Source organism: Erinaceus europaeus, chromosome 7 (assembly GCF_950295315.1).
Source record: "Erinaceus europaeus chromosome 7, mEriEur2.1, whole genome shotgun sequence".
Taxonomy (NCBI): domain Eukaryota; kingdom Metazoa; phylum Chordata; class Mammalia; order Eulipotyphla; family Erinaceidae; genus Erinaceus; species Erinaceus europaeus.
This window is the reverse complement of record NC_080168.1, coordinates 82958870-82986252: the sequence shown is the minus strand read 5'-3', so window position 1 is coordinate 82986252 and position 27383 is coordinate 82958870. Positions and strand designations below refer to the sequence as shown.

Below are 27383 nucleotides of genomic sequence, written 5' to 3'. Positions count from 1 at the left end.
TTTTTAATGAAAAAGAAAACAACTAGAATAAAGAGACTATGGAGAAAGGTTCTTAATAAGGCCTTTCCTATTCTTGATAATCTTTTCCCCCCATCTATTCCTCACTTCATTTTCAAGATAGGCAGAAAAGACAGAGAGAGAGAGAGAGAGAGAGAGAGAGAGAGAGAGAGAGAGAGAGAAGAAGAAGAAGGAGGAGGAGGAGGAGGAAGAGGAAGAGGAGAGGAAGAGGAGGAGGAAGAGGAGGAAGAGGAAGAGGAGAAAAAATGAGAGAAGAGAGGGACCGGGCTGTGGCACACTTGTTTAAGCACACACATTACTATATACAAGGATCCAGGTTCAAGACCCTGGACTCCACTTGCAGGGGGAAAGCTTCACGAGTGATGAAGTAAAGCTGCAGGTCTCTCTCTCCCCTTCCCCTCTCAATTTCTGTCTCTGCCTAATAATAAATAAATTAAATTAAAGAGGAAGGAGGAGGAGGAAGAAACAAAGAACTTTTCCCTGTTTTTTCCAAGTACCTGAGAGGGGAAATAGTGGATTGTTTTTCTAAATATTTATTTATACTTTTTAAATGTATTTCTTATAGAAACAGTGAGAAATTGATAGGGAAGTGAGAGATAGTGAGACACCTGCAGCACTGCATTACCACTTGTGAAAATATACCCTGCATCTGGGGACTGTAGGCTTGAACCCCAGTCCTTGCACATAATACATGCACACTCAACCAGCTGCAATGCCAGTATAGCCTGGGGCCTCACACAAGCAAGTCCCATACTCTATATTCATTAAGCCACCTCCTGGCCATAAACTTGGTTCTTCATTGAGTGCTTATTAATGTTAGATAGTAAATGTTAAATATTTAAATACCCAGCAGTTTCTGACAAACCAGAAACAAAATATTCAGTGTTTCCTGGGCATTCTAGTGTCGGGAAATTGTGAGAATGTGGTTGAGCTCGGCAGGGCTCACAAAGCACCCTGCATTCCTGATACTATGGCCTATCTACATCATCGTTTTGCCTGAAAGATCCCCATTCATTCCATTCCTTTGATCTAGCTTCTTTCTACCCTCAAGACCCTCCCTGCCTACAGGGTATTATTAATCCTACCAGTTAAAACCCTCGCAACAGTTGCTAAGGAAGTTCCTACCTTTCCAGCCCCATTTTGCCTTTCTCTGCCCCTTTCCTAGCCATTTCCATTTCCGACTTACCACTTCCAGGTCTGTCTTTTAAAAGCCATGGCTCTCTGATCAACAAAGATTTTGCATTACCTCGCCACAAGCTTGTTTCATGAGTCATCTCCCTCGCATCGCTGAGTGAGTAGCAGCCCAGGCTGGCTCCGGTCACATTCTCTCCAACCCAGAGAGCATGTGCCCGGGAAGAGGCACCCCCACACTAGCCTGGCATTCCAGATTCACTAACATCTTAAACCTCCCAATTATTTCAAGCTCTGGCACTCTACTTTCTTATAACTAATCAATTCCATAGCAGATTTCCTATGGCCTCTGCATTCTCTGTAGAGATTCCATTTTCTGTCTCACTGATCACCATTAACCTTAGCAGAAAATCTGTTTATCATCCTGATGACACCCACAAAAAAGGAACTACTGATTTCCCTAACATTTGAACTTTAAAGAATGCATGCCAGTAATAAAGAGACAGTTGTGTCTAACAAAAATTTGTATCAGACATTTACTACATATCAGGCAATGGGTCATTTATTTATTTATTTATTTATGTTTTTATCATTTTACTGGGGAAATAATGATTTACGGAACAACTATTGACACATGTATACAGTTTCTTTTCTTCAACATGGTGTACTAGATACCCAAAGCCACACCCCCATCTCTCCCTAGTCCAGGGTTACTTGTTTTGCTACAATGCACTCCAGCCTGTCCAAGTTTCATCCCTTATTTCCCTTTTCTTGTTTTGCATTTTTTTTTTTCTTCCAGGGCTATTGCTGGGTCTCAGTACCTGCACTACAAATCCAATGCTTCTGAAGGCCATCTTTTTTCCATTGTTGTTGTTGTTGTTGCTGTTGCTGGATAGGACAGAAAGAAATTGAGACAGGAGGGAGGGAGAGAGGGAGAGAAAGAGAAATACCTGCAGACCTGCTTCACCACTAGTGAAGTCAGTCCCATGCAGGTGGGAAACAGGGGGGTTGGGTCTTGCTTCTTAATTACCACCATAAGTGTGATTATTTAGTATATGTCCTATTTCTGGCTTATATCCAAGTTCTACCCAAGATATGGAAAAGAAGATTATCTCAGGAGCCAGGTGGTGGCACACCTGGTTAAGTACACACATTATAGTGTGCAAGGACCCAGGCTCAAGCCCCTAGACTCACCTGCAGGAGGAAGTGTCTGTTTCTCTCCCTCTCTACCTCCCATCCCCCTCTCAATTTCTCTCTGTCTCTATCCAATAATATATAAAATAAAATAAAATAAAATAAATATTTAAAAAAAGAAGACTATTTCATTATTTCTTATAGTGGAGTAGTATTCCATTGTATGTATATACCACAACTTTCTTAACCACTCATCCACTATTGGACATCTGTGGAAATTTCTGTAACTTTTGTTTTATTCCTTTAGAAAAATATGGTGGGATCTTGATATGGATTACAGTAAATGTGTGTGTGTTTCTGGGAAGGATAGTCATTTAGTGATGTTAATTCTCCCCAGCCAAGATTATGAAATATCTCTCCATTTCTTTCTCTTTTTCTGTTTCCTTTAGTAATGATTTTTTTTTTTTCAGTATAGAAGACTTTCATCTCCTGTGTTAAGTTTATTCCTAGATACTTAACTGTCTTTGCTGCTATTCTAAAAGGGACTGATTTCTGGATTTCTTAATCTAGTTTGCTATTTGCACATAGGAATGTCACTGATTCTTGTATATTAATTATGTAGCCTGTCACCTTACTAGAGTACACTGGCAATATTCTTTTATGTAGATTATATAATATAGTACTCATGATATCTCTATGAGGTAAGTACTATTTTAACTTTCACTTTTTTAAAAAATAAGGGATTTGTCTGAAGCTTAAAGCCAAACCAAAAAACAAAACACCTGTGTAAGGCCACAGAGTTATTCAACTATATACAGAGCAAAAATTAAATTCAGGACAACAATTCTAAACTATGACACTGCAGAGAAATTCTATCTGAAACAGCAGGTATGACTACAATCTATCTTAGCAGGGTAGTTCTCTTACACAAACACCTTAAACCCATTTACCCACCTCCTGTCAGCTGCCTGCACTTTGATCCAGCTACTCTCCTACACTGGCAATGGTGCAACAGAAGGACAGAGGAGACTAGGGAAAGCAAAAAGGAGAAAAGATCAGGATTAAAAAAATACACAAAGGCTGGGAAGATAGTATAATGGTTATACAAAAAAAATATTTTCATGTCTGAGGCTCAAAAGGCCCCAAACTCAATTCCAAGTACCACCACAAGGCAGAGCTGAGCAGTGCTTTATATTCATTTATCAATAAATAAGAGGTATTTTTGTAGGATACAAGAAAAGCCTAGAAAAAACTATATATAGGGAGTCGGGCTGTAGCGCAGCGGGTTAAGCGCAGGTGGCGAAAAGCACAAGGACCGGCATAAAGATCCCAGTTCGAACCCGGCTCCCCACCTGCAGGGGAGTAGCTTCACAGGCAGTGAAGCAGGTCTGCAGGTGTCTATCTTTCTCTCCTCCTCTCTATCTTCCCCTCCTCTCTCCATTTCTCTCTGTCCTATCCAACAACGACAACAACAATAATAACTACAACAATAAAACAACAAGGGCAACAAAAGGGAATAAATAAATAAAATAAATATTTAAAAAAATTAACAAAAAAAAAGAAAAAACTATTATATAAAGTTAAATTTGATAAACAGCAAGAAAACTGATCTTATTAGAGATGCAGAAATCCTGTACCTTTTAGTGCTGCAACATCATATTTGCAGATTGTTACTCTGTGTACCACCACCACTCCCCTTCGTCCATAACACATAGTCCATATGCTGCAGGAATATGTAAACCAGCTCAGAAATTACTAGAGATGTGCAAATGTAGGGCCAGGAAATACCTTACCCAGTAGAGTACACGCTTTGCCATGTGCAAGGACCCAGGTATGAGCCCCAGGCCACCACATGTGAGCACTACATACAAGGAGGCTTCACAAATGGTGGAGCAGTGTTGTGGTGTATGTTATATTCTATCTTTAAAAAAAAAAAAAAATCTGCCAGCAGCAGAGGAGTTGTGCAGATGCTGAGTCCCAGAAGTAACCCTGGTGGCAAAAAAAAAAGAAAAGAAAAAAAAGAAAGAAAGAGGAAGAAAAGAAAGAGGAAGAAAAGAAAAAATTCCAAGGAGGAATAAGTATGCTTATGCAAGCAGAGTGCACTAGGTCCACATTAAAATAGTCATTTTCATACTAACATAGATTTGTGGTCCATTCAAACTGGCATCCTTTTTTTTTTAAATTTTTTTTATATTTTATTTTCCCTTTTGTTGCCCTTGTTTTTTTATTGTTGTTGTAGTTATTAATGTCGTCATTGTTAGACAGGACAGAGAGAAATGGAGAGAGGAGGGGAAGACAGACAGGGGAGAGAAAGATCTGCTTCATCGCCTGTGAAGTGATTCCCCTGCAGGTGGGGAGCCGGGGGCTGGAACCGGGATCCTTAAGCAGGTCCTTGTGCTTTGAGCCTCGTGCGCTTAACCCACAGTGTGCTACCACCCGACTCCCAACTGGCATCCTTTTTATAGTAGCACATAAAAGGGTATGTTTAGGAGACCAGGAGTGTCCTCAAACATCCAGCCTTAAATGGATCTCAAACATAGCTTGCCATCATGCTTATTGTGATTCTGTAATTTATCTTCATTTTTCTTGTATCTACTTGTATTTTCAGCATTTACTCACTTTTTTTTTTTGGTAGAGTCAGAGCCTCCTACAGGCACACTTTCACTGTTTGACTGTTCACACTTTCACTGTTTGACTATTCAAGAGACAGAAAGAGAGGCAGGGACAGACACCAACAGTATAGCTCTAACGCTTCTCCTAGTACATGGCAATCCCACACAGTACTATCGATTGTTTTTTTGAACCCTAAGACAGCAGGAACCTCACATCTCCACTATAGACCCCCTACTTCCCCCAGTCCTGGAACCCTTGGATAGGGCCCACTTTCCCATATGCCTCTCCCAATCCATATCAAATAATATTGCATCCGCCGATCACAACCTAACCAACACAACAATTGCCACCTGAACATGCTTCACTTCAGACTGTGTCCAGAGACTTCACTTCAGCTTCATTACTCGGGTGAGACCTTTCCTTTCATAGTATACTCTAATTTCACCTCAGGTGGTTCACTTTCTAACAAAGTCCCATAACCTAGATATACACCAGTTTCTGTGAGAGAGAGCATATGTTCACACGTATCCGTAAACTACTGCAAAATATATACCTGAAAGCAGAAGTACACTAGAGTTTGCAGTGAGTACCCCCCTAACACTTCCTCTCCACTATTCCAAGCTTTGGCTCCATGATTGCTCAACAACTTGTTTGGCTTTGTATGTTAACTCTCTTTTCAGTCACCAGGTTCCAGATGTCATCAGGATGCTGGCCAGGCTTCCCTGGACTGAAGACCCCACCAATATGTCCTGGAGCTCTGCTTCCCCAGAGACCCATCCTACTAGGGAAAGAGAGAGGCAGACTGGGAGTATGGACCGACCAGTCAACGCCCATGTTCAGCGGGGAAGCAATTACAGAAGCCAGACCTTCTACCTTCTGCAACCCACAATGACCCTGGGTCCATGCTCCCAGAGGGATAGAGAATGGGAAAGCTATCAGGGGAGGGGGTGGGATATGGAGATTGGGTGGTGGGAATTGTGTGGAGTTGTACCTCTCCTACCCTATGGTTTTGTTAATTAATCCTTTCTTAAATAAAAAAATTTTAAAAAATAATAAAAATAAATAAATACAATGAAATTCTGAACTAAGTTTGAAGTTTCAGAGGTCTCAGACAATGTTTGTCTCTGACCATTAAGGCCCAGATGTTCATCACTAAGAAGTCAATGGGAGAATGAGTCTGATTCTCCCCAACTGCTGGCATATATTGAGTACTTAATGTATAGTCCATAAAAATGACAGTGACCTGAATAATAATGACTAAATATGTAAATGGTCAAAAAGAAAACACTGGAAAGAAACTACAAGGGAAGATTATCTGGAGGAAGTAACAGCTGAACTGAAATTTTTTATTTTTATTTTACCAGAGCACTGCTTAGCTCTGGCTTATGGTGGTATAGGAGATTGAACCTGGTACTTCAAAGCCTCAGCCTTGAAAGTCTCTTTGCATAACCATTATGCTATCTACCGCCACCCAGCTGAACTGCACTGAAAAGATAAGCACACACTGGCCAGGCAGAGAGGCAAACAATGGTCCAGGCAGACAACTCCTGAGCATTCCATAAAGAAAGAGAACAAGAGAGAGAAATTAGACTGGAAAAACTGATTAACATTGTGGAAACTTAATTGAATTGAGCCTTGATGAAAGGGCAGAATTTGGATAGAAGGATGTGGGTGGGAAAAGAATAGTGTAAACAAAGACTGCAAGGGGAGCAAGCTTGAGGAGAGCACACTCTACCCTGTGGGAGATACCCTCAGCCCACTACCACCACTTTCATTGGCTACCATGAGGGGGTATGCTTTACACGTGGAGGAGTAGTGCTATAGGGTCTTTCCTTTCTCGTCCTCTAAAAAGGGGTTAAGGGGGGAGAATGCAGCTGGTTAGGCACTTACATTACAGTGCACAAGGACCTAGGTTCAAGCACCTGGTCCCCAACTGCAGGGGGAAAGATTCACAAGTGGTAAAGCAGTGCTGCAGGTATCTCTCTATCTTCCTCTCCTCTCTCAATTTCTGTCTCTATCCAGTAATAAAACATATAAAAATAATAAAACAAAATGATCTAAAATCTTAACATTAAAAATGAAAAGAAAAAAATCAGGAAGAAATGAGATGTGACATATATTCTTTCAGTAAATATTTACTGAATATCTACTTTGCCGCAGGTCCAGGGCTAAGAGTTGTGGTGTAACAGAGAATTTATGCATAACTTGAACCACCAGACAACAACTCCATGAGACTAGTACTGTTCTTTGTCTTGTAGAGCTTAGGGAGTGAGGATATTATTTGTCAAGGACTATAATACATAAATTAAAAAATCTACTTTTTAGTGTGTTTTAATATAGCCAGGCTTTAGAGAACACTGATGAGCTATTTGTTTCTTAACATCATGGTTAAATCTTAGAAGATGTGAGGAAAATCCAGTTACTATGCGCAAGGACCTGTGTTCGAATCCCTGCTTCCCACATGCAGCAGAGATGCTTCACAAGCGGTGATCAGGTCTGCAGGTGTCTTTCTTCTCTGCCTCTCACCTCTCAATTTTTCTGTTCTACTGAATAAAACAGAAAAAAATACATCTATATCCAAACAGTACTTATTCAGCTATTCAAATAAAAAGTTATGAATACTTCTTACTTTCCATTTATGAATTTATTTTCTGACCTAGAGAATAACTATATATAGTATCTAGTTGTCATGAATTCTTGCCAATAAATATCCCAGATCTTCCAGAACAATTACTAGTTGAATAAGATTAGGATCTAGAAACAACTTGATTATATCATCTGGCAACTGATTAAATCATCCACTTCAAAAATGTGTTCTAACTGAAAGGGGAGCAGGCCCATTGGCCATCTGAGAAAAGTCAGACAAGTTCCCATCAAAATAAGTTTCATAAAGACAAAGCTAGACTCAGGACCCTTGTAGAAAACACATGCCTGAAAACACAAGGACCCCTACATTGCCCCTGCAGAAAATAACTCAATAAATGATGGATCTTCCCAGAAGCGCAACTTAAGAGGCTGTCTAAAAGCAGCACTTCAATTTTCCAGTTTCTTTCTTCTGTATTGCCCCATTGCTCCCCATTAAGTGCCAGTTCCTACCATGTGAATAAGCTCTTTAGAAAGTCAGGATACTTTCACCTCACAAGATAGGTTTCTCAACATGAGTCTACATGTATACAAACAGTTTTGACAAAGAATAAAAAAACCCGTTTAAAGCTAAAGTTTTTTTAAATTTTATTTATTTTATTTTTGAGAGAAATTAAGAGAGAGAGACAGAGACAAAGAAAGACAGAGACAGAGAAACACCAGAGCACTGCTCAAATGTGGCTTATGGTGGTGTGGGGGATTGAACCTGGGACTTAGGAGCCTCAGGGATGACAGACTCTTTGCATAACCATTATGCTATCTCCCCCACCCACAAAGTTAAAGTTAAGGAGACTAAGGTTAGCCATATGTACTTAAGGTAATGGAGGATAAAGTTTTTATTTTTTCAGGGTCACTGAAAAGTCATTTAGAGCTATAATAATTATTATTTTGCAACACTTTAACCTTTTACTTTTTCTCAAACAAGTGTTTCATGGGGGACAAGGGGGCTCATAAAAAGTTAAAAGACTCTAATCAGAAATAACTAGACATTTTCTCCATTACAAAAAAAAGACTAGTTTTCGCATTTAAATTTGTTGTCTCTTTTAGTTAGAACATACTTCTAGAACTCACATACAGTGCTTTCACATCTATTTCTGCATTCTATTTGGAAAAAAAACTTCACATGTTACTTATGATAATCAGGTATCCACACAAAGTGGTCCTTATTGTTCTTGGAATGTCTAAGATAGGCAGACAGGCCTGCGATTCTTTATTCACAAAGAAACAAAACATTGTTTGCCCCTAAGACTCGCTATTACTTATACTAGTTGTAGGGATTAAATAACAAATACAATTTCCCTAAATACTTTCAACATGTATTCTCATTTTTTTAAAGTTTCTTTTTAAATTTTTTTTTATCTTTTGTTTATTTGATAGAGACAGCCAGAAGTCTAGAGGGAAAGGGGAGATAGGGAGAGAGACAAAGAGACACCTGCAGCATTGTTTCACCACTTGCAAAGCTTTCCCCCTTAGGTGGGGACCAGGTGCTCAAATCAGGGTCCTTGTGTATTGTGACATGTTTGCTCAACCAGGTGCGCAACCACCCGGCCCCAGGAACAATTTTTATGATAAAACTTGTCAATACTTTAAAGTATGGTCTGAAGTTCAATTTGATCTGGAAGCTTTTCAGTCTGGGGGTGTATTCTGATAGAGAAATAAGTAGACTAGCATGTGCACCATGCTGACTTGAAAGAACAGCTACGTAAATGTGCTGTACTCAGCTAAGTAAGTGATTATTTAGCAAATTTATTTTATAATAATTGGAAATTCAAGGAATTAGTCATTCATGGTGTTTTTCCAAGGGAAACAAAAAAAGTAGAATACTTCAGAATCCATGAGCACATTACTGAAAAGCATTAGATAGTTCCTGGAATTCCCAGAAAACCTGGATTGTCAGGATTAAATGCTATGTACTATATCTGTGGTTGTTCTAAAGAAAAGATAACTGTAAAAATCTCACTATCTTGTAAATTATGTATAGAAATGAATGGAAAGGCCTAGAACAAAACAAAGTAGCTGGTGAAAAAGTTAGTTCTGCAGAGAGAGAAAAAAGGCTAGTCAATAAAATCTAAAACTGAATGACTACATTTTGTTCTATATACTTGAATTTTATTGAGGTGTTTTATCATCACAGTATTTTTCAATCTTGCTATTTAACTATGAAGTATGTTTTTCTGTTCATTCTTTATGAATTTAAGTATCTGTGCAACATTACTTATTTTGTCTTTCAGGAGATTAATGGCTAAGTTCACTTAAAATGTAAAAATTCGAGGGCAGGCAGTAGCATAGAGTTAAGCACACATGGTGTAAAGTGCAAGGATCAGCATAAGGATCCCAGTTAGAACCCCTGGCTCCCCACCTACAAAGGGATCCCTTTACAGGTGGTGAAGCAGGTCTACAGGTGTCTATCTTTCTCCGCCCTTCTCTGTCTTCCTTTCTCGATTTCTCTGTCCTATCCAACAACAATGACAGCAATAACAACAACAAAAAAACAAGGGCAACAAGGGAAAAAAACAGCCTCCAGGAGCAATGGACTCATGGTGCAGGCACCAAGCCCCTGTGATAATCCTGGAGACAAAAAAAGGTAAAAATTCTAAGCAAAGCATTCCACTGGCTTAATAAAGTAAGATGCAGTTGGGCAGATTTCATCTGTGAGAATTAAAACATTTTGTGTTTGAAGGATAGGAAGTTAAAAGGGATGCAGATCCAATTTGACACTCTACTGCTCAAGGAGACTGTAATAAAGGAATGACATTGTCTTAATGGAAAATACAGCCACGGGAGTCGGGCAGTAGAGCAGTGGGTTAAGTGCAGGTGGCGCAAAGCGCAAGGACTGGCTTAAGGATCCCAGTTCGAGCCCCCGGCTCCCCACCTGCAGGGGAGTCGCTTCACAGGCGGTGAAGGAGGTCTGCAGGTGTCTGTCTTTCTCTCCCCCTCTCTGTCTTCCCCTCCTCTCTCCATTTCTCTCTGTCCTATCAACAACAACAATAACATCAAGAACAACAATAAAACGACAAGGGCAACAAAAGGGAATAAATAAATAAATATTTAAAAAAATAAAAAGATACAGCCACTACTATGCCAAGGTTATCACAACTTAATTGTCTCCGAGTTCCGTGATTTCTCAAACACAAATACCCTTTGGGGAGAAATGTATAAAAACCTGAGCCCCGTATGGAAACTGTATCTTGTGATTCGTGTAGCCAAATGCATCATCAATGCATTGTAAAATATACGTGCACCCATAAGGAGTAAGAAGCAAAATGCATTGCTTATTTTGCAGATTGGAGAGATAAGTAAAATGTTGTAGAGATGTGTACACATTATGCTTTAAAATGAATTTGACGATTTGTCATTTTTAAATTTGCTTATTTCAATTAAAATGCATGTAATACATAATGGAATAGTGAAGCAAATAAAAATAAAAGCCATTTAAGATTCTATTTTTAAAAAGTAGTTTCAGTCTAAGTGGACCCAAATGAGCTTAGCATTTGGTGCTAGCAGGCCAACACCACTCCTGGTCGCCTCCCCCTTTCTCTTAGGCAGAAGATGAGAGATTTAGAGGGAGTAAAGGCAGAGAGGAGAGATACTTACAGTAATGTGCCACTACTCTTGAAGCTTCCCTTCTATAGGTGGAGACAGGGCTTGAACTTGGTTCCTTGCTTATAATAATGTTTGTTCTACCCAGCCCACTAAATGAATTTTTTAATGATTCTGAGATCATTTTTTTTGTCTTTTCTTTCTTTCTTTTTTTCCCCCCTTATACATTAGGGTTCCTAGTGTCAGCAGTTGCTTGGAGATGGCTAACGAGTTAACCACAATAGCAATAAACTCTGCCTTTTATCCTGCACGCACCATCTGTTGCCAGTTGGCCCTCCACATTAGGGTCTATAACAAATTAGTACAGCCTGAAGTGTATAAAACGTGTACTAAAGGTAACTATTAAAAATATGGTCTACATTTAGGATCAATATGGATGGAACTGGAGGTGAAATATATAATATATAAGGAATTGGAGGTGAAATATATAAGAGCTTGAAGAGAAGCCTGGGTTAGTGGTGTTATGGGTGTGCAGACACCTATCAGGAGATAAGAAACTGTATTTATGTATTAACAGCAGTCCTGTAAGCAATTACTTCTCCAATAAAATTATTTTAGGGGGAGACGTCTTCATAGACTAGATAACTAAAGCATATGTCCATGCAAAAAAACATATAATAACCAAACTGACTCTTAAGACTCTAAAAACTATGGTGGTCATTGAAGGTGATGGCAGAGGATGGGTGCATATGAGCATGTGAGCAAAAGGAGTTCTTACACAATACTGGGGGAAATGTGTATATATATATATATATATCCATACTCCTAAAATCTAATAATATTCTAAACCAATAAAAGATGTGTACAAGGATATGAGTCACAAGGACAGTCACACTTTTGCTGTTTATGGTAGACACAGTTTGTAATTAAACATCAATAGGTTTAAAAAATATGACCTAGGGAGTCGGGCGGTAGCGCAGCGGGTTAAGCGCATGTGGCGCAAAGCGCAAAGACCAGCTTAGGGATCCCGATTGGAACCTCTGGCTCCCCACCTGCTGGGGAGTCACTTCACAGGTGGTGAAGCAACTCTGCAGGTGTGTCTATCCATTTCTCTCTGTCCTATCCAACAACGACGACATCAATAATAACTACAACAATAAAACAACAAGGACAACAAATGGGAATAAATATTTTTTAAAAATTTAGGGAGTCGGGTGGTAGCAGAGCGGGTTAAGCGCATGTGGTGCAAAGAGCAGGGTCAGCATCCGGGTCTGAGCCCCTGGCTCCCCACCGGCAGGGCAGTCACTTCACAGTTGGTGAAGCAGGTCTGAAGGTGTCTTTCTCTTCCCCTCTCTGTCTTCCCCTCCTCTCTCCATTTCTCTCTGTCCTATCCAACAACGACAACATCAACAACAACAATAATAACTACAAGGGCAACAAAAGGGAATAAATAAATAAATCTAAAAAAAAAGATGGAAAAAAAATTTTTTAAATATGACCTAAACACTCTTTTCAGGACAAAGGAAGTATGATAGAGGCATCTACCATATTCCAAAAAAGTAGAAATGTTAATAGTCTTATAATAAACAAAATGAAAGAGGTTAGTCTTCAGAGGCTATTTTAAAAAACAGGTTTACCCCCAAGCTACAAAACAGTGCTAGTCCTTCTGAAATGGGAAGCAGTTAGTTATCTTTAACAGCCTATGAAAATCAAGCCCCTTCTCCCCCACCTGACTATCTCACAAGTATCTCTTCCAAGATATAGTTTTTATTTCTCTAGGCTATTTATTTCTCCAGGCAAATTTAAAATGAGAAAGAAGCCCAAACAGTATTTAAAAATACAGCCTTCAAGATATATTTTAGTTTACACACTCTGACCTCTACCCAAGTATACTGACTTAGAAACCTGGGGATGGGACCTAACTCTCCAGGTGACCTATGTCCTAAAGCTTGAGAAACATAGTGAAACTGCAGCAACTATCCAAGCATCATTGTCTGTACTCTCAGAGCCTGCAGATGGCACTAAATGCAGGCTAGAAGAATTACAAGAGGAGGACACTCTTTCTGAGTCTTATAGAAACCCCCTGCCTACAAAGTTTTTCTTCTGCTGCAACCTCCTCTGGTGAAAGACTGTCTTGAAAACTCAAGGTCACAAGACACTTCAGTTTTGATCAGGAACTGAAGTTCTTCTCACAATTCAGCATATGGTTTGACAATCATTTATAGACACCAAGTTTACACCAAGTTTTTCAGGGGTGCAATCAACATTTAATTAGTTGGAGGGTATCTGGGTTTAATACTATGAAACTACAGACACCCTTTAAGTCTGAAAATGTTAAATTAATGCTGATTAAAAAGAATATAAAAATCACAAACTGTTTAGCCATGTGTATATATGGACAATTACAATATGCTTGATTCTGAATGACAAGAAGTCCTACCCTGAAAATCTCATGGAACTGATGTGACAAAAGTGAGATGATTTTCCTAATGTAAAGCATATATGCAGACAGCCTTTTCCTGTCAAAAACCTGTATTTTGCTTTAACTGTTTTCCTATACAAACAGCTCTATAGAAGGTGAGGAGCAACGTGGTGGGAGGGTGAATTGGTACAACCACTGTGGAAACCAAGTTAGCAGTTATCTACTAAAGATGAACATAAAAGAACCCAGAATCCAACTCCTCAGAAATATGGCCTAAAGAATTCCTCTGCCCACCAAAAGTTTCCTAACAGAATGTTCATGTGAGTATAATTTACAACTGTTACAAATTGGAAACAATCAAGTGTCTATCCACAGTAGAGGAGATAAATATTATGGATGTTCATTCAATAAAATATACACTCACTACAATGAATTTACAAACCAACTAACAAACCATACCACTGCTGTACACAAATGGCTACATTTCACAGACATAACACTGAGTGAAAGAACCCAGACACAATATATATATTCTAAACAGAAAAATTAGTATCCGGTGACGGAGGACAGTATAGAGGTTTTGGAGGCTACAAAGCATAAGACATGAGGAGCTTGCTGAGAAACTTCTACATCCTCACCTTGGAGTTGGTTACTAGAGTGTGTACATGTAAAAAGTTCATTGAGTTGTACACTAAAATTCATACACTTGACGTATGCTATACCTCTTTATTAAGAGGGAAATACAACACACACAAAAATCATCTTAAACACCGTCCTGTAAACAATTTTCAAGAGACATCATACAAACATAGATCGCTGGACAATTACATCATCAGAGCATTACTATTATAGCAAAAATAATGTCACAAGTAAATACAGGGAACAATGATCAGTGTTACTTCTACTGCTTTGTATTATGGCAAAAACAAATGCATCATCCCACAAGTTGGCTAAACCTCGCGGGTTTACACTCTGCAGTTCCAAACTCCATCTCCGGCCTTTTAATCGGGTCCTTGGTAATCACTGTTTCAGGGGCATTTGGGGCCTTCAGGATACTGGCTTCCTAGGGCGCGGGAACCTGAGCCGGCTGGGGACGGGGAGTGTCACCTAATTACACCCCCCAGGCTAAGGGCCCCGCGCGCGAACGCAGCCCAAAGCCCAGCCGCGCCTCCCAGGAGGCCCCGCTTCTTCTTCCCGCCCGGGGTCACCGGGGCACCACGCCAGTCCTTACAGCGATTCCGGCTTTCGATGTTGTGAGCGCGTCGCCCACGAGAACTTTGTGTCTCGGGCCGATTCCCAGCCGGCACCGGGACTCGGCTGCGCAGAAGCGGTGCGGGCGCTGCAACGGCGCAGCCGAGCCGGGCCGACCCCTGGGAGCCGGCCCGCGCGCCAGCGGAGTCACTTGGCTGGGCCGCGCGGGAGGCCGCAGCCCAGGGCGGCGTGTTTACCTGGGAGCAGGAACACGTGCTGCCGGGCGTAAGCCGCGTCCCCACAGTCCGCGCCGCCCGCCATGCCGCCGCCTCCTCGCTGCGATGAGCGCGGCGCCTTAGCCTCGGGCCGCGGGCTGGGCGGGAGCGAAAGCCGCGGGCGGCGAAGGGTCTTCCGGGGAGCGCGGGCGGCCGAGCGGCGGCAGAGGCCGGAAGACGAGCTGTGTTTTGTTTCCGGGAGTCAAAGCCCGGCTCCCGGGGCGCTTTTAAATTTAGCGCCGGGTCGAGGTGACCCGAGTACTGGCTCAGCGTCCGCTGGGTCGCGGCCTGTCACCCCCGCTTCTCGGCCGGTGGTAGGTGCTCCGCTAGGGCTGCCAGTGACTCGGCGGTGGCGGGCGGGAGCGCCAGGCCGGGATCGTCCTCGCTCACATCCAGCGGGCCTGGCCACGAGGGAGCTGCAAGGTCCGATGTCACTCTCCGCGCCCTGGAAGGTCTGAAGGGCTCGTACACACGCTGGCTGCACCTAGAAAAAGAGTGGAGCAGGCCAGTGTTGAGAACAGCATCCAATCCTGGTGGCACCCTTTGGCTTCAATCTATCTTAATGTTTCAGTTGCATTCTGCATTGGGATTCATGTCTAGAGTGTTCTGTAACCAGACTTCACTATCTAATTTTTTTTTTAAAGCACAGTTTTGAGGATTAAGATATGGACATGTTATTTTGGAAGACTCGGTGATGAATTAAAAATAAATGCCTTTTCAAAGCAATATTTTAAAAGCTAGGGTCATGAAAAGTGGGGTTTTAGTTTTTGCATTAAATGAAGAAAATGCATAAGTTTTGCACTTTTTTATCGTGAAGATGAATTCTGCAGTATTATCTCAGCCTCCTGAAAGGATTTTTTAATTTCAATTATATTGTCCATGGGATGATTCAAATGCAGTTGAAGTTGACTGCAGCACACACTTGGTGGAGAAGAGATATTTGTGACTGAATAGGGGCCGATCTGTGTTAGGGAGCCGATTGGTTTGCTCAGATCTTCACTCAGCCAGGACTGTACTCTGATGAAAAGCTACAATGTACAGATCAAATCCCCAGGCATACCATAGTCATCACTAACAATTACAAGAGAAACATTACCCACAGCTCCTTTATTCTGACATAAAGCTGTTTCTATTTTTCTCTGATCCTTTCCAGCCCTTAGCTGTATAAATATGTATTTTTATATAGTTGTTTTTATAATGCAAAGACTATTTTCTCTGCTTTTCTTCCTTAACGTTTGTCATAAACATGTTTCTCATGGCATCCAGAAGATTCGTTGTTAATGAAGGCATGCTATTTCACACTGTTAATATCCCAAGGTGACTTAACGATTCTCAATCATTCCAATATTTAAGTTATTTTAAATAGTTACTACATAGTAGTGCTACAATTTATACTGCATAAGGACTAGGCAGAGTTTGAATGTTGTAAATGTAGCAATGTGGATGCTTTCTAGCAATAGAAAAAAAAGATTCAGGAAGAGATTTATAACAGAATACTATGTGAGTAAATTACACACACACACATAAAACAACATACATTTTACAAGGATACAAATATATTTAAGGGCATATATCAAGTAAATGAAAAAAAGACCTTTAAAGTGGATGGGGAAAAAGGAAAAAAATTGATGGGAAATGGAATAAGGGATAGATGGTTAAGAAAGGAGTCAAAGCACAGATAAGTCATAGTCATGTCTAATAAATGAGAGGTATAAGTGAGTTAAATTAACCCTGAATTTTAGGTTCATGGACAAAAAAAAGTTATTTAAATGTGCTGTAACAAGCATGCCTAAACAATTTCTTTTAGTTATTAAAGTAACTTCTTGGAAGGGGAATTGGGAGCACTGGTAACTGACTAGATTCCTATAGTCCTCAGGGTAAAGTCCAAGAATAAGAAAGGAGAGCTTCTGCACAGCAAAAGGAATCACCACCGTAACAGAGACTCCTACAGAGAAAGATCAATACCAAATGATCTCACGTATAGGTGTAACCTAAGAATAAAGCACAGCAAGGTGAGGGCATAAGATGAAACCTGGGGGAGTCAGGTGGTAACATGGAGTTAAAGCTCATGTGGCACAAAGCACAAGGACCAGGTTAAGGATCCTGCTTAGAGCCCTTGGCTCCCCACCTGCAGGGGAGTTGCTTCACAGGTGGTGAAGTAGGTCTGCAGGTGTCTATCTTTCTTTCTCTCCTCCTCTCTGTCTTCCCCTCCTCTCTCCATTTCTCTCTGTCCTACCCAACAATGAAGACAAACAACAATAACTACAACAATAAAAAAAAAAAAAAAACAAGGGCAACTAAAAGGGAATAAATAAATATTTAAAAAAAGATGAAACCTGGACTGGGTATGGCATATTGCACCAAAACAAAGGACTCTGGGGAAGGAGTGTAAGGGACAGGATGAAAGGACCTTGGGAACCTTCTGTGTCTCCTAGACACCAATCAAAGTAAAGTGAGAGTTTGTACCTATACATTAAAGACTATACTGTAAGGGAACAGCAAACTTACTATTTTAAACAGAGAATCAGAGACCATTCCAAATGCCAAAGACAGCAGATATTCATTCATGTTCTAACAAAAGTAAAAAAAAGAAAGCAACTGGAGAGAAAAACAAGTCAGAATCAAATGTTTAGCAATTGCTAAATGGTGAGTAGAACTGGCAAGCTTGAACTAAGGGTCACAAAATATTTCCCCCCATGTATTATTAAAAATTTATGAAAATAATCCTTCCAAAATAAATATGAAATCCACATTTTTCATTATGAGAAAGGATTGTGCCTTGTTTTTGTTTTGCTGCCAAATATTCATTTATTGACAACAGAGAATGCAATAAGCTGTTCAAGTGAAAGACAGAAGACAAAAAGATCAACTCTTGAAAGGATCAACTATTTAAAAAAGGAGATCAATGAGTACTACATAACTATTTTGGGGAGGAAGAATGTTTTCTTTGTACTACCTCTCTTACGTAATCCAGCGTAAAAGTGTATTATATTTGTTCTGGAAAAGGAATGGTGACATATACCCACATATAACTTTGTAAGATCTGTCAGCTTTGGAATAATTACTGAAGATATTGAGACATAAAAATAGCCTTAGAAATTCAGAAGGTCCACTATGAGACTCTCCCAATAGATACATACAGTTTCAAAATCCCAGCCTCAGACAAATATACCATTAGACCATATAAAATAAGTCAAAACAAGAACACTTAATCATTTCAGCAAAGTATGTACAAAAATAGTTCACTGTGTCACCCAAATACTCCTTTTAGGCAAAATAAATGATATCTCTCTCATGCCAGAGGTATCAAATGTATGTCATTCCATTGCTCCTGACTAGCTATTTTTTTGTTTGTTTTTATTTCAGAGAAAAGGGTAGAGATGCCACAGCACCACTGCACCATCTGTGTAGCTTTCCCTGGTGCTGTAGTGTACAGAGAATATGATCACAAAATGATAAAACTAATACTTTGAAAGCTAGGCAGTGGCACACCAGGTTAAGTGCATACATTTCCGTGCATAAGGACCCATGTTCAAATCCCTAGTCCCCACCTGCATGCCAGACACTTCATGACTGGTGAATCAGTGCAGTAAGTGTTTCTCTCTCACTCCCTTTCTATCTTCTCTCCTCTTAATTTCTTTCTGTCTCTAAAAACAAAAACAAACAAACAAAAAAATTGTCACTCTGATCCCCAAAGGAGGAAAGGACTCCACCAAAAAAGAACTACAGACCTATATTCCTGGTGAACATTGATGCAAAGATCCTCAACAAAATCTCAGCTAATCAAATCCAACAACATATTAAGAGAATAATCTATCAAGAACAACTGGGATTCATTCCTGGGAAACAGGAATGCTTCAACAGCTGCAAGTCAATCAATGTAATCCACCATATAAACAAAAATAAAGTTGAAAATCACATGATTATATCAATTGATGCAAAAAAAAATGCAATTGACAAGGTCCAAAACCCATTTATGATAAAGGCTTTCAATAAATAGGGAGTAGAAGTTAATTTATTCACTATAATAAAGGCTGTATATGACAAACCTATTGATAACATTATACACAACAGCAAAAAAATTGAAAGCTTTCCCCCTAAAATCAGGAACTAGGCAAGGATGTTCACTCCCACTACTTCTATTCTAGTCCTAGAAGTCCTCACCATCGCAATCTGGCAAGAAAAAGATATCAAAAGAATTAAAATTGGAAACAATGAAGTTAAATTATTACTTGTAGATGACATGCTGTTATACCTAGAGGACCCCCAAAACTGTACCAAAATATTAATGGAAATCATCAATAAAAGTAGCAGATTACAAAATGAATACTCATAAATATGTGACATTTCTTTATACAAAAGGTGAGCCAGAAGAAAGGGAACTGAAAGAAGCAATCTCATTTACAATGGAACCTAAAAAGATAAAATAACTTTTTAACGAAAACTATAAGACATTTTTAAAAGAAATAAAGGATGACACAAATAAATGGAAGAACAACCCCTGTTCATGGATTGTAAAAATAAATATTGGGATTAGGGCAGAGAATAAGAATAAATATAATTAAAATGAAAATCCTGTCAAAAGTAATCTATAGACTCCATGCAATCACTATTAAAATCCTGCTTCTTAGTTCTACTCCCAACTCTGACATCATCTTCCCAGACAGTATTTCTAGTCCACTCGCATGTTAGATATCAAACTCAAGCAAAGATTAGTAGGAACATATCTAAAATAGATTTCCTAACTTCCTAAAGCCATATGTTCCCTACTTTAATCTGCTCAGTTCTTATTATATGGCTCCTATTTATTAATCATTTGTCCTGCTTTCCTGCTCACTGCATTTCAGCCATCAGCTGCAGACACTACTGTGATTCTATCCTGACTTCCTGGGCAGATGATGTCACCAATGCTTCCTGGAACCTCACCTCTCGATAGCCCTACCCCACTAGGGCTGGGGTATGAATCAACCAGCCAATGTCTGCATCCAGTAAAGAATCAATTACAGAAGTCAGAACTCTCACCTTCTGCACCCCCAAAAGAATTTTGGTCCATACTCCCAGAGCTATAAACAATAGTATGTTTCCAATGGGACACAGAATTCTGGTGGTGGAAACTGTATAGAATTTTACTTTTATTATCTTACAATATTGTAAATCAATATTAAATTACTAGTATAACATAAACAGTAACGATAGCGACCTTCAAATTAGTGAAATAGCTCACTTGGATAGCGTGCTGTTTTGCTATGTGTGCAACCCTCATTCAAACCTTGAGGGCTGTGGACTTTTTCACTGTCTCTCTGCCTCTCTACCACTAGCTTTAAAAAAAGGAGTAAAACATTTTTAACCCAATCTCTTGAGTCATCTGAAAATGGGAACTGCAACTGCTAAGTGTGTAAAAGATTTATACATATTCTGGTAATGTGAATACCATCAATGTTTTACTCAACAGTATAACTAATATTAATTCCTTAAAAAGGAACTGTGGAGGCTGCGAAGTGGCAGAGTTGTTTAAGGGTACACGTTACCATGAACAAGGATCTGGGTTCAAGCCCCCACTTTCCAGCTACAGAGGGGATGCTTCACATGTGATGAAGCAGGTACTGTAGCTCTCTATGTCTCCCTCTCTCTCTCCTCTCTATATCCTCCTCTGCTCTTGATTACTTTGTTCTACCAAATTAAGAAAAATGTAAAAATAAAAAAATAGCCACCAGGAGCAATGGATTTGTTGTGCAGGCATCAGCCCCAGCAATAACTCCAGAAGCAAAATAACTAAATAAAAGAAAAGAAACTATTTAAACACCAAGAAGAAGCACAAATGAACAACCTTACTGCACACCTCAAGGACTTAGAGGAAGAGGAACAAAGGAACCCTAAAGCAACCAAAGGACAGAAATCACTAAAGTTAGAGCAGAAATAAACAACATCGAAAATAAAAGAACCATACAAAAGATCAATGAAGCCAAATGTTGGTTCTTTGAAAGATTAAACAAAATTGACAAACCCCTAGCCAGACTCACCAAACAAAAAAGAGAGAAGACTCAAATTAATAGAATTGTAAACGATGGAGGAGATATCACAACTGACACCACAGAAATCCAGAGAATCCTGCGAAACTTCTATAAAGAACTATACACCACCAAGCTAGAGAATCTGGAAGAAATGGAACAATTCCTAGAAGCATATGCCCTTCCAAAACTGAACCAAGAAGAACTACAAAATCTAAATGCACCAATCACAGACAAAGAAATTGAAACTGTTATTAAGAACCTCCCCAACAACAAAAGTCCTGGACCAGATGGCTTCACAAATGAATTCTACAAAACTTTCAGGAAACAGTACCCATATTTCTTAAGCTTTTCCATATGATTGAAGAAACAGGAATACTCCCTTCCACCTTCTATGAAGCCAACATCACCCTGATACCAAAAGCTGATAGGGACACAACAAAAAAGGAAAACTACAGACCAATATCTCTGATGAACATAGATGCCAAAATATTAAACAAGATCTTGGCCAACCGGATACAGCAACATATCAAAAAGATTGTTCATCACGACGAAGTGGGATTCATCCCAGGAATGCAAGGCTGGTTCAACATCCGTAAGTCAATCAATGTCATTCACCACATCAATAAAAACAAAGGCAAAAACCACATGATTATCTCAATAGATGCAGAGAAAGCCTTTGACAAAATCCAACACCCATTCATGCTCAAAACTCTACAAAAAATGGGAATAGATGGGAAATTCCTCAAGATAGTGGAGTCTATATATAGCAAACCCACAGCCAACATCATACTCTATGGACAGAAGCTGAAAGCATTTCCCCTCAGATCGGGGACTAGACAGGGCTGTCCACTGTCACCGTTACTCTTCAACATAGTATTGGAAGTTCTTGCCATAGCAATCAGGCAAGAGAAAGAAATCAAAGGAATACAGATTGGAAGGGAAGAAGTCAAGCTCTCACTATTTGCAGATGATATAATAGTATACATATAAAATCCTAAAGAATCCAGCAGAAAACTATTGGAAGTTGTTAGGCAATATAGCAAGGTATCAGGCTACAAAATCAATGTACAAAAATCAGTGGCATTTCTTTATGCAAACACTAAATCTGAAGAAGAAGACATCCAGAAATCACTCCCATTTACTGTTTCAGCAAAATCAATCAAATACCTAGGAATAAAGTTGACCAAAGAAGTGAAAGACTTGCATGCTGAAAACTGTAAGTCGCTACTCAATGAAATAGAAACTGATACCAAGAAATGGAAAGACATCCCATGCTCATGGATTGGAAGAATAAATATCATCAAAATGAATATTCTCCCCAGAGCCATATACAAATTTAATGCAATACCCATCAAAGTTCCACCAAGCTTCTTTAAGGGAATAGAACAAACACTACAATCATTTATCTGGAACCTGAAAACACCTAAAATTGCCAAAACCATCTTAAGGAAAAGAAACAGAAATGGAGGCATCACACTCCCAGACCTTAAACTATATTATAAAGCCATCATCATCAAAACAGCATGGTACTGGAACAAAAATAGGCACACAGGCCAGTGGGACAGAATTGAAAGCCCAGAAATAAATCCCCACACCTATGGACATCTAATCTTTGATAAGGGGGCCCAAAGCATTAAATGGAAAAAGGAGGCTCTCTTCAATAAATGGTGCTGGGAAAACTGGGTTGTAACATGCAGAAGAATGAAATTGAACCACTTTATCTCACCAGAAACAAAAATCAACTCCAAATGGATCAAAGACCTAGATGTCAGACCAGAAACAATCAAATACTTAGAGGAAAACATTGGTAAAACACTTTCCCACATACACCTCAAGGACATCTTTGATGAATCAAACCCAATTGCAAGGAAGACTAAAGCAGAAACAAACCAATGGGACTACATCAAATTGAAAAGCTTCTGCACATCCAAAGAAACTATTAAACTAACAGAGAGACCCCTCACAGAATGGGAGATGCACAGGATTTGCAAGCATAAAGTCATGAATTCAACCCTAGCATTGCAAGTACCAGAATGATTTTGTTTCCTGTTTGCTGCCCCTATCTCTCTCTCATTAGTACATAAATAAATACATTAAAACATATTTAGGGGGGTCAGGTGGTGGTGCACCTGGCTGGGCACACATGTTACTATGCACAAAGACCTGGGTTCAAATCCCTGGTCTCCACCTGCAAGGGGGAAGATTCAGTAGAGGTGAAGCAGTGATGCAAGTGTTTTTCTTTCTTCTTCTTTATCACCTCCTTACTTCTCAAGTTCTATCTATATACAAAATTAATGAATTAAAAAAAAAACAAATTTAGGGGCCAGAAGGTGGCTCACCCATTAGAATGCAAATGTGACCATGTGTGAGGACCCAGGTTCAAGTCCCTAGCCGCTAAATGGGAGCAGTTGCAGGGTTAAGGTGGGAGTGAATGAGTAAGCAATGGGGTGATGCTGAAGTGTCTGTCCTTTCTCTGTTATTCTGTCTCTTTTGGTCTCTCACTCTCTAGCTAAAAAAGAAAAGAAAGAAAGAGAGTAAAGGACTCCAACCAGAAGCAGCAGAGTCAAATAAACACTGAGTCTCAGAGAAAATCCTAGTGGCAAAAATAAATAAGTTTAAAAAATTCTTCATTAATATCTCCAGACAGAACAAATGAGTCCCATTATATCCTTAATTTCTCAAGAACTTAATCAAATTACCAAAATGAATATCCTTTAAATGTATTAACAATGTCCCAATTTTTGGTACAAATATGAAACACTCTAAAGAAGTCTATTGCAGCCTCTGTATAGAACAAATGAGCCCTGTTTATGTCTTTCCAAGACTCAAACAGAAATAAAGAATTTGCAACACTGTGGGCTGGGTGGTGGTGCACCTGGTTGGGCGCACATGTTACAAATCACAGGTTTCAGCCCCTGTCCCCACCTGCAGGAGAAAAGCTTTGTGATAAAGCACAAATAAATGAAATGAAAGTGGATTTTATTAAGAAGTGGCATTTGAGCAAAGACTTAAGGAAGAGAAGGAATTAAGCATGTAAAGAGTGTAAGGAAGACTTCCAGGCAGGAAGAACAGCTAGTAGAGAAGTGTTATAGTTGCGGCGTAGATGACATGTTCAAAGACAGTAAAAGGGAACATGTGACTTAAATGGAGAGACCAAGGGGGAGAGGGCAACAGACAATAAGACTGTAGATGTGAGGAAACTTGTACTACTACTGAATCGAGATTACCCCAGGAGACTCAAAAAGTATCAGTAAGAGGGCCAGTTAAATAGTTAACTTGGATAGGATGTTGCTTTCCCATGTGTGCAAGCCATGTTCAAGCCTGGATCTCACCATATTGAAGAAAGCTTCAGTGCTGTGGTCTCTGTTCAAAGGGGTCATTGGTGGCACACTGGGTTAAGTGTACATTGTACAAAGAGCAACAATCCTGGTTAGGAGCCCCCACTTCCCACCTGTAGGGGGTCGCTTCATAAGCAGTGAAGCAGGTCTGCAACTATTTGTCTTTCTCTAGCCCTTGCTGTCACCCTGTCCTCTCTCAATTTCTCTCTGTCCTATCCAATAAAATGGAAAAAAAAAATGACCACCAGGAGCAGTGGGTTCATAGTGCAGGCACCAAGCCCCATCCATAACCCTGGAGGTAAAAAAAATGAGAGAGAGAGAGAGAGAGAGAGAGAGAGGGAGAGAGTGAGCTCCCATTCAAGCCCCACCCCTACCTGCAGGGGGAAAACTTTATGAGCCGTGGAGCAGAGCTCCAGGACTCTCTTATTCTGTCCCTCTCCTGCCCTATTTCTCTCATCTCTATAATAAATACATATATATGTATATGATACACACACACACACACACACATACACACACACACACACGAAAAATGGCCACCAAGAGAGAAGCAATAACCCTGATGGCAAAAACAAACAAATAACAACATTAAAAAAATTGTAGCACTAAGAGAAATTTGTTCAATGGGATACCAAGTAAAAAAGACAGATCAAGGGGGCTGGGCGGTTGTGCAGTGGGTTAACTGCACATGGCGCAAAGTGCATGGACTGGCATAAGGATCCCTGTTCCAGCCCCTGGCTCCCCATCTGAAGGGGTGGGGGTCTCCACAGCTGGTGAAGCAGGTCTGCAGGTGTCTATCTTTCTCTCCCACTCCTTGTCTTCCCCTCTTCCCTCGATTTCTCTCTGTCCTATCCAGCAGCAATGATAGCAATAACAACAATAACGATAAACAACAAGGGCAACAAAAAGGAAAAAGTAGCCTCCAGGAGCAGTGAATTCATAGTGCTTCAGCAATAACCCTGGAGACAAAAACAAAACAAACAAACAAAAAAGATCAAGAGTAGTTGGAACTGAAACCTGAAAGATCTATGCTGTTCAACATATTTTCTCTGTAACATTCAGTAAGAAATACAGTTTACAGCATGGCCCAACAGTGACACGAAAGTCACATACATACTATATTTGAACAAATTATGTACACTGCACTCTAACTCTAGTCTACTAGATGTCTTTTCTTAATGATAATAATGTTAGCTGAACTGATTGCACAACCTGGTAATGGTTGTGGCTTGCATTTGAAAGGCATTGCTAAGATAATGTGTTCATTTTAGTCATACCCTAACATGGATAACATAATCAACATCATTGTCAACTCTGATCATATTTTAGCTGAACATCACAGAGGATCTATTGACTTTAAGGAAAGACCATCATTAGCTCATTAATCAAAATCCAATGTATATACAAGAATTTTGCTTTCATGACAGCTGCCATATAAAAATATTGTGTGGGCTTGGTCATTATTAGGAAATGTAAAACATGTGACATTCTGGTACATCACTTCTGACAGCCAATATTTATAGTAGTTGGTTTAAGAAATTTTACTTCAAATAAGCAAATGTGTTAATATTCCCATAAAAACATAGGTATAATGCTAATTAGTAAATATGTTAACAGATTTTTACCTCCAGACCAAACTTTAGATATATGTGCAAATTTTAGAACTGTATTTCTAAATGGTTGAGAGCAGCTTGATTTTATGAACACAGAAGTACTGGTACTTTTTTTTAACTCTTAAGTTGTCTTTTCAAATTTCAAAATTAGTGTTCAAGTAAGGTATAGCTTTAAATTATGTTTTGTTTGTTTGCTTTTATCAGAGCCCCCCTTCCCCCTCTCCCCACCCCAGCTCTGGCTATTGGTGACTCTTTGGATCAAACCTGGGACCTCCTGAATTCTAGTTTTGTAGCCAACTAACCACTACGATACATCTTTGGCCCCTAAATATTTTTTGCACTGAAAAAAGTCCTTTATATTTTTTGCTGGATAAGATCAAGTTTTATAGCACACTGAAAACATCCCCTCTGACTCACAATCACCAATGTATGAAGAGTCTGGTTTTTCCAAGTGCTATCCAACAGAGTTTTTGGAAATGATGGAAATGTTTTATATTTCTGCTTTCTATTCAGGTAGCCACTAGTCACAATATGGCTTTATAGCACTTAAATGTGGTGTGCATGACTGAGAAATTGCCTTTTTAATATTGTTTATACTGAATTAATTCTAATATAAGTAGCTATGTGGGACTAATGACAACTATACTGGACACAGCAGTTTCAGAAAGAAAAACAAACAATTATTTTCCCTGCCTCCACCCCTCCAAGAACCTCCAGTGACCTTTCAAGTAAAATTTTAAATCCTCAGTTTCGAATTCAAAGCCAAGATGAGCTGACCCCTTCCTAAGGCTTGATCACTACTGCACCAATATCTTAAGTCTTCTTTCTACTTCTCCAGGGAGCCACCCTACTTCAACATCCAAGGACATGCACAGACTGTCCCGTTTTCTCTGGAAAGTCTTTGTACTCCCACCCAAAACTCCCCTGACACCTCCCTTTCTTCTGACTGAAGTCTACTCATTTCTTAGAACTTCTCTCTTGTTATATTTTCATTTCATTCACTCAGCAAATATTTGCTGAATTCTAGTAAAGAGGCAGTTATTGAGCTAGATCCTGCTGATTGACAGTAGTGACAAAAAACATAGACTCTGTCCTTGTAAGGCTTCTAATCAATTCTCATTAAAGTCTTGCTTGGGCTGGGGAGATAGCACAGTGGTTATGCAAAAAGACTTTTATGCCAGAAGCAGCAAACATTCCAGGTTCAATCCCTAGCACCCCATAAGCCAGAGCTGAGCCATGCTCTAGTAACATGAGTAGTGCAGACACACACACACACACACACACACACACACACACACACACACACACACACACACACACACACACACACACACACACATGATTCTTGTTTGGGACAGGAAAATGGCTCACTTGGATAGTGTGCTGTTTCACCATGTGTGCAACCCTGGTTCAAGCCTGGCCCCTCCTGTACTGAAAGAAGCTTTGGTGCTGTG

General features: G+C 39.7%; 1 protein-coding gene across 6 annotated transcripts in view; it reads right to left on the bottom strand.

Moving 5' to 3' along the window:
• The window catches only part of RNASEH2B (ribonuclease H2 subunit B), a 70855-nt gene extending 55369 nt beyond the window's left edge, over nt 1-15486 (bottom strand). For 2 of the 6 annotated variants that reach the window (XR_009550763.1, XM_060194870.1), the window contains exons 1-2: nt 14950-15485; nt 3238-3312 (exon numbers count right to left, since the gene is read on the bottom strand). Coding sequence is in view for 4 of the 6 variants with exons in the window: in XM_060194870.1 (XP_060050853.1) it covers nt 3238-3312; nt 14950-15013 (139 nt within the window). In the remaining 2 variants the exon portion in view is untranslated. Of the gene's footprint in view, nt 1-3237; nt 3313-7332; nt 7443-14949 lie in introns of all 6 variants that reach the window. The other 4 variants (XM_060194872.1, XM_016187478.2, XM_060194871.1 and 1 more) reach the window with 4 other exon arrangements.
• Nucleotides 15487-27383: the final 11897 nt, after the last annotated feature.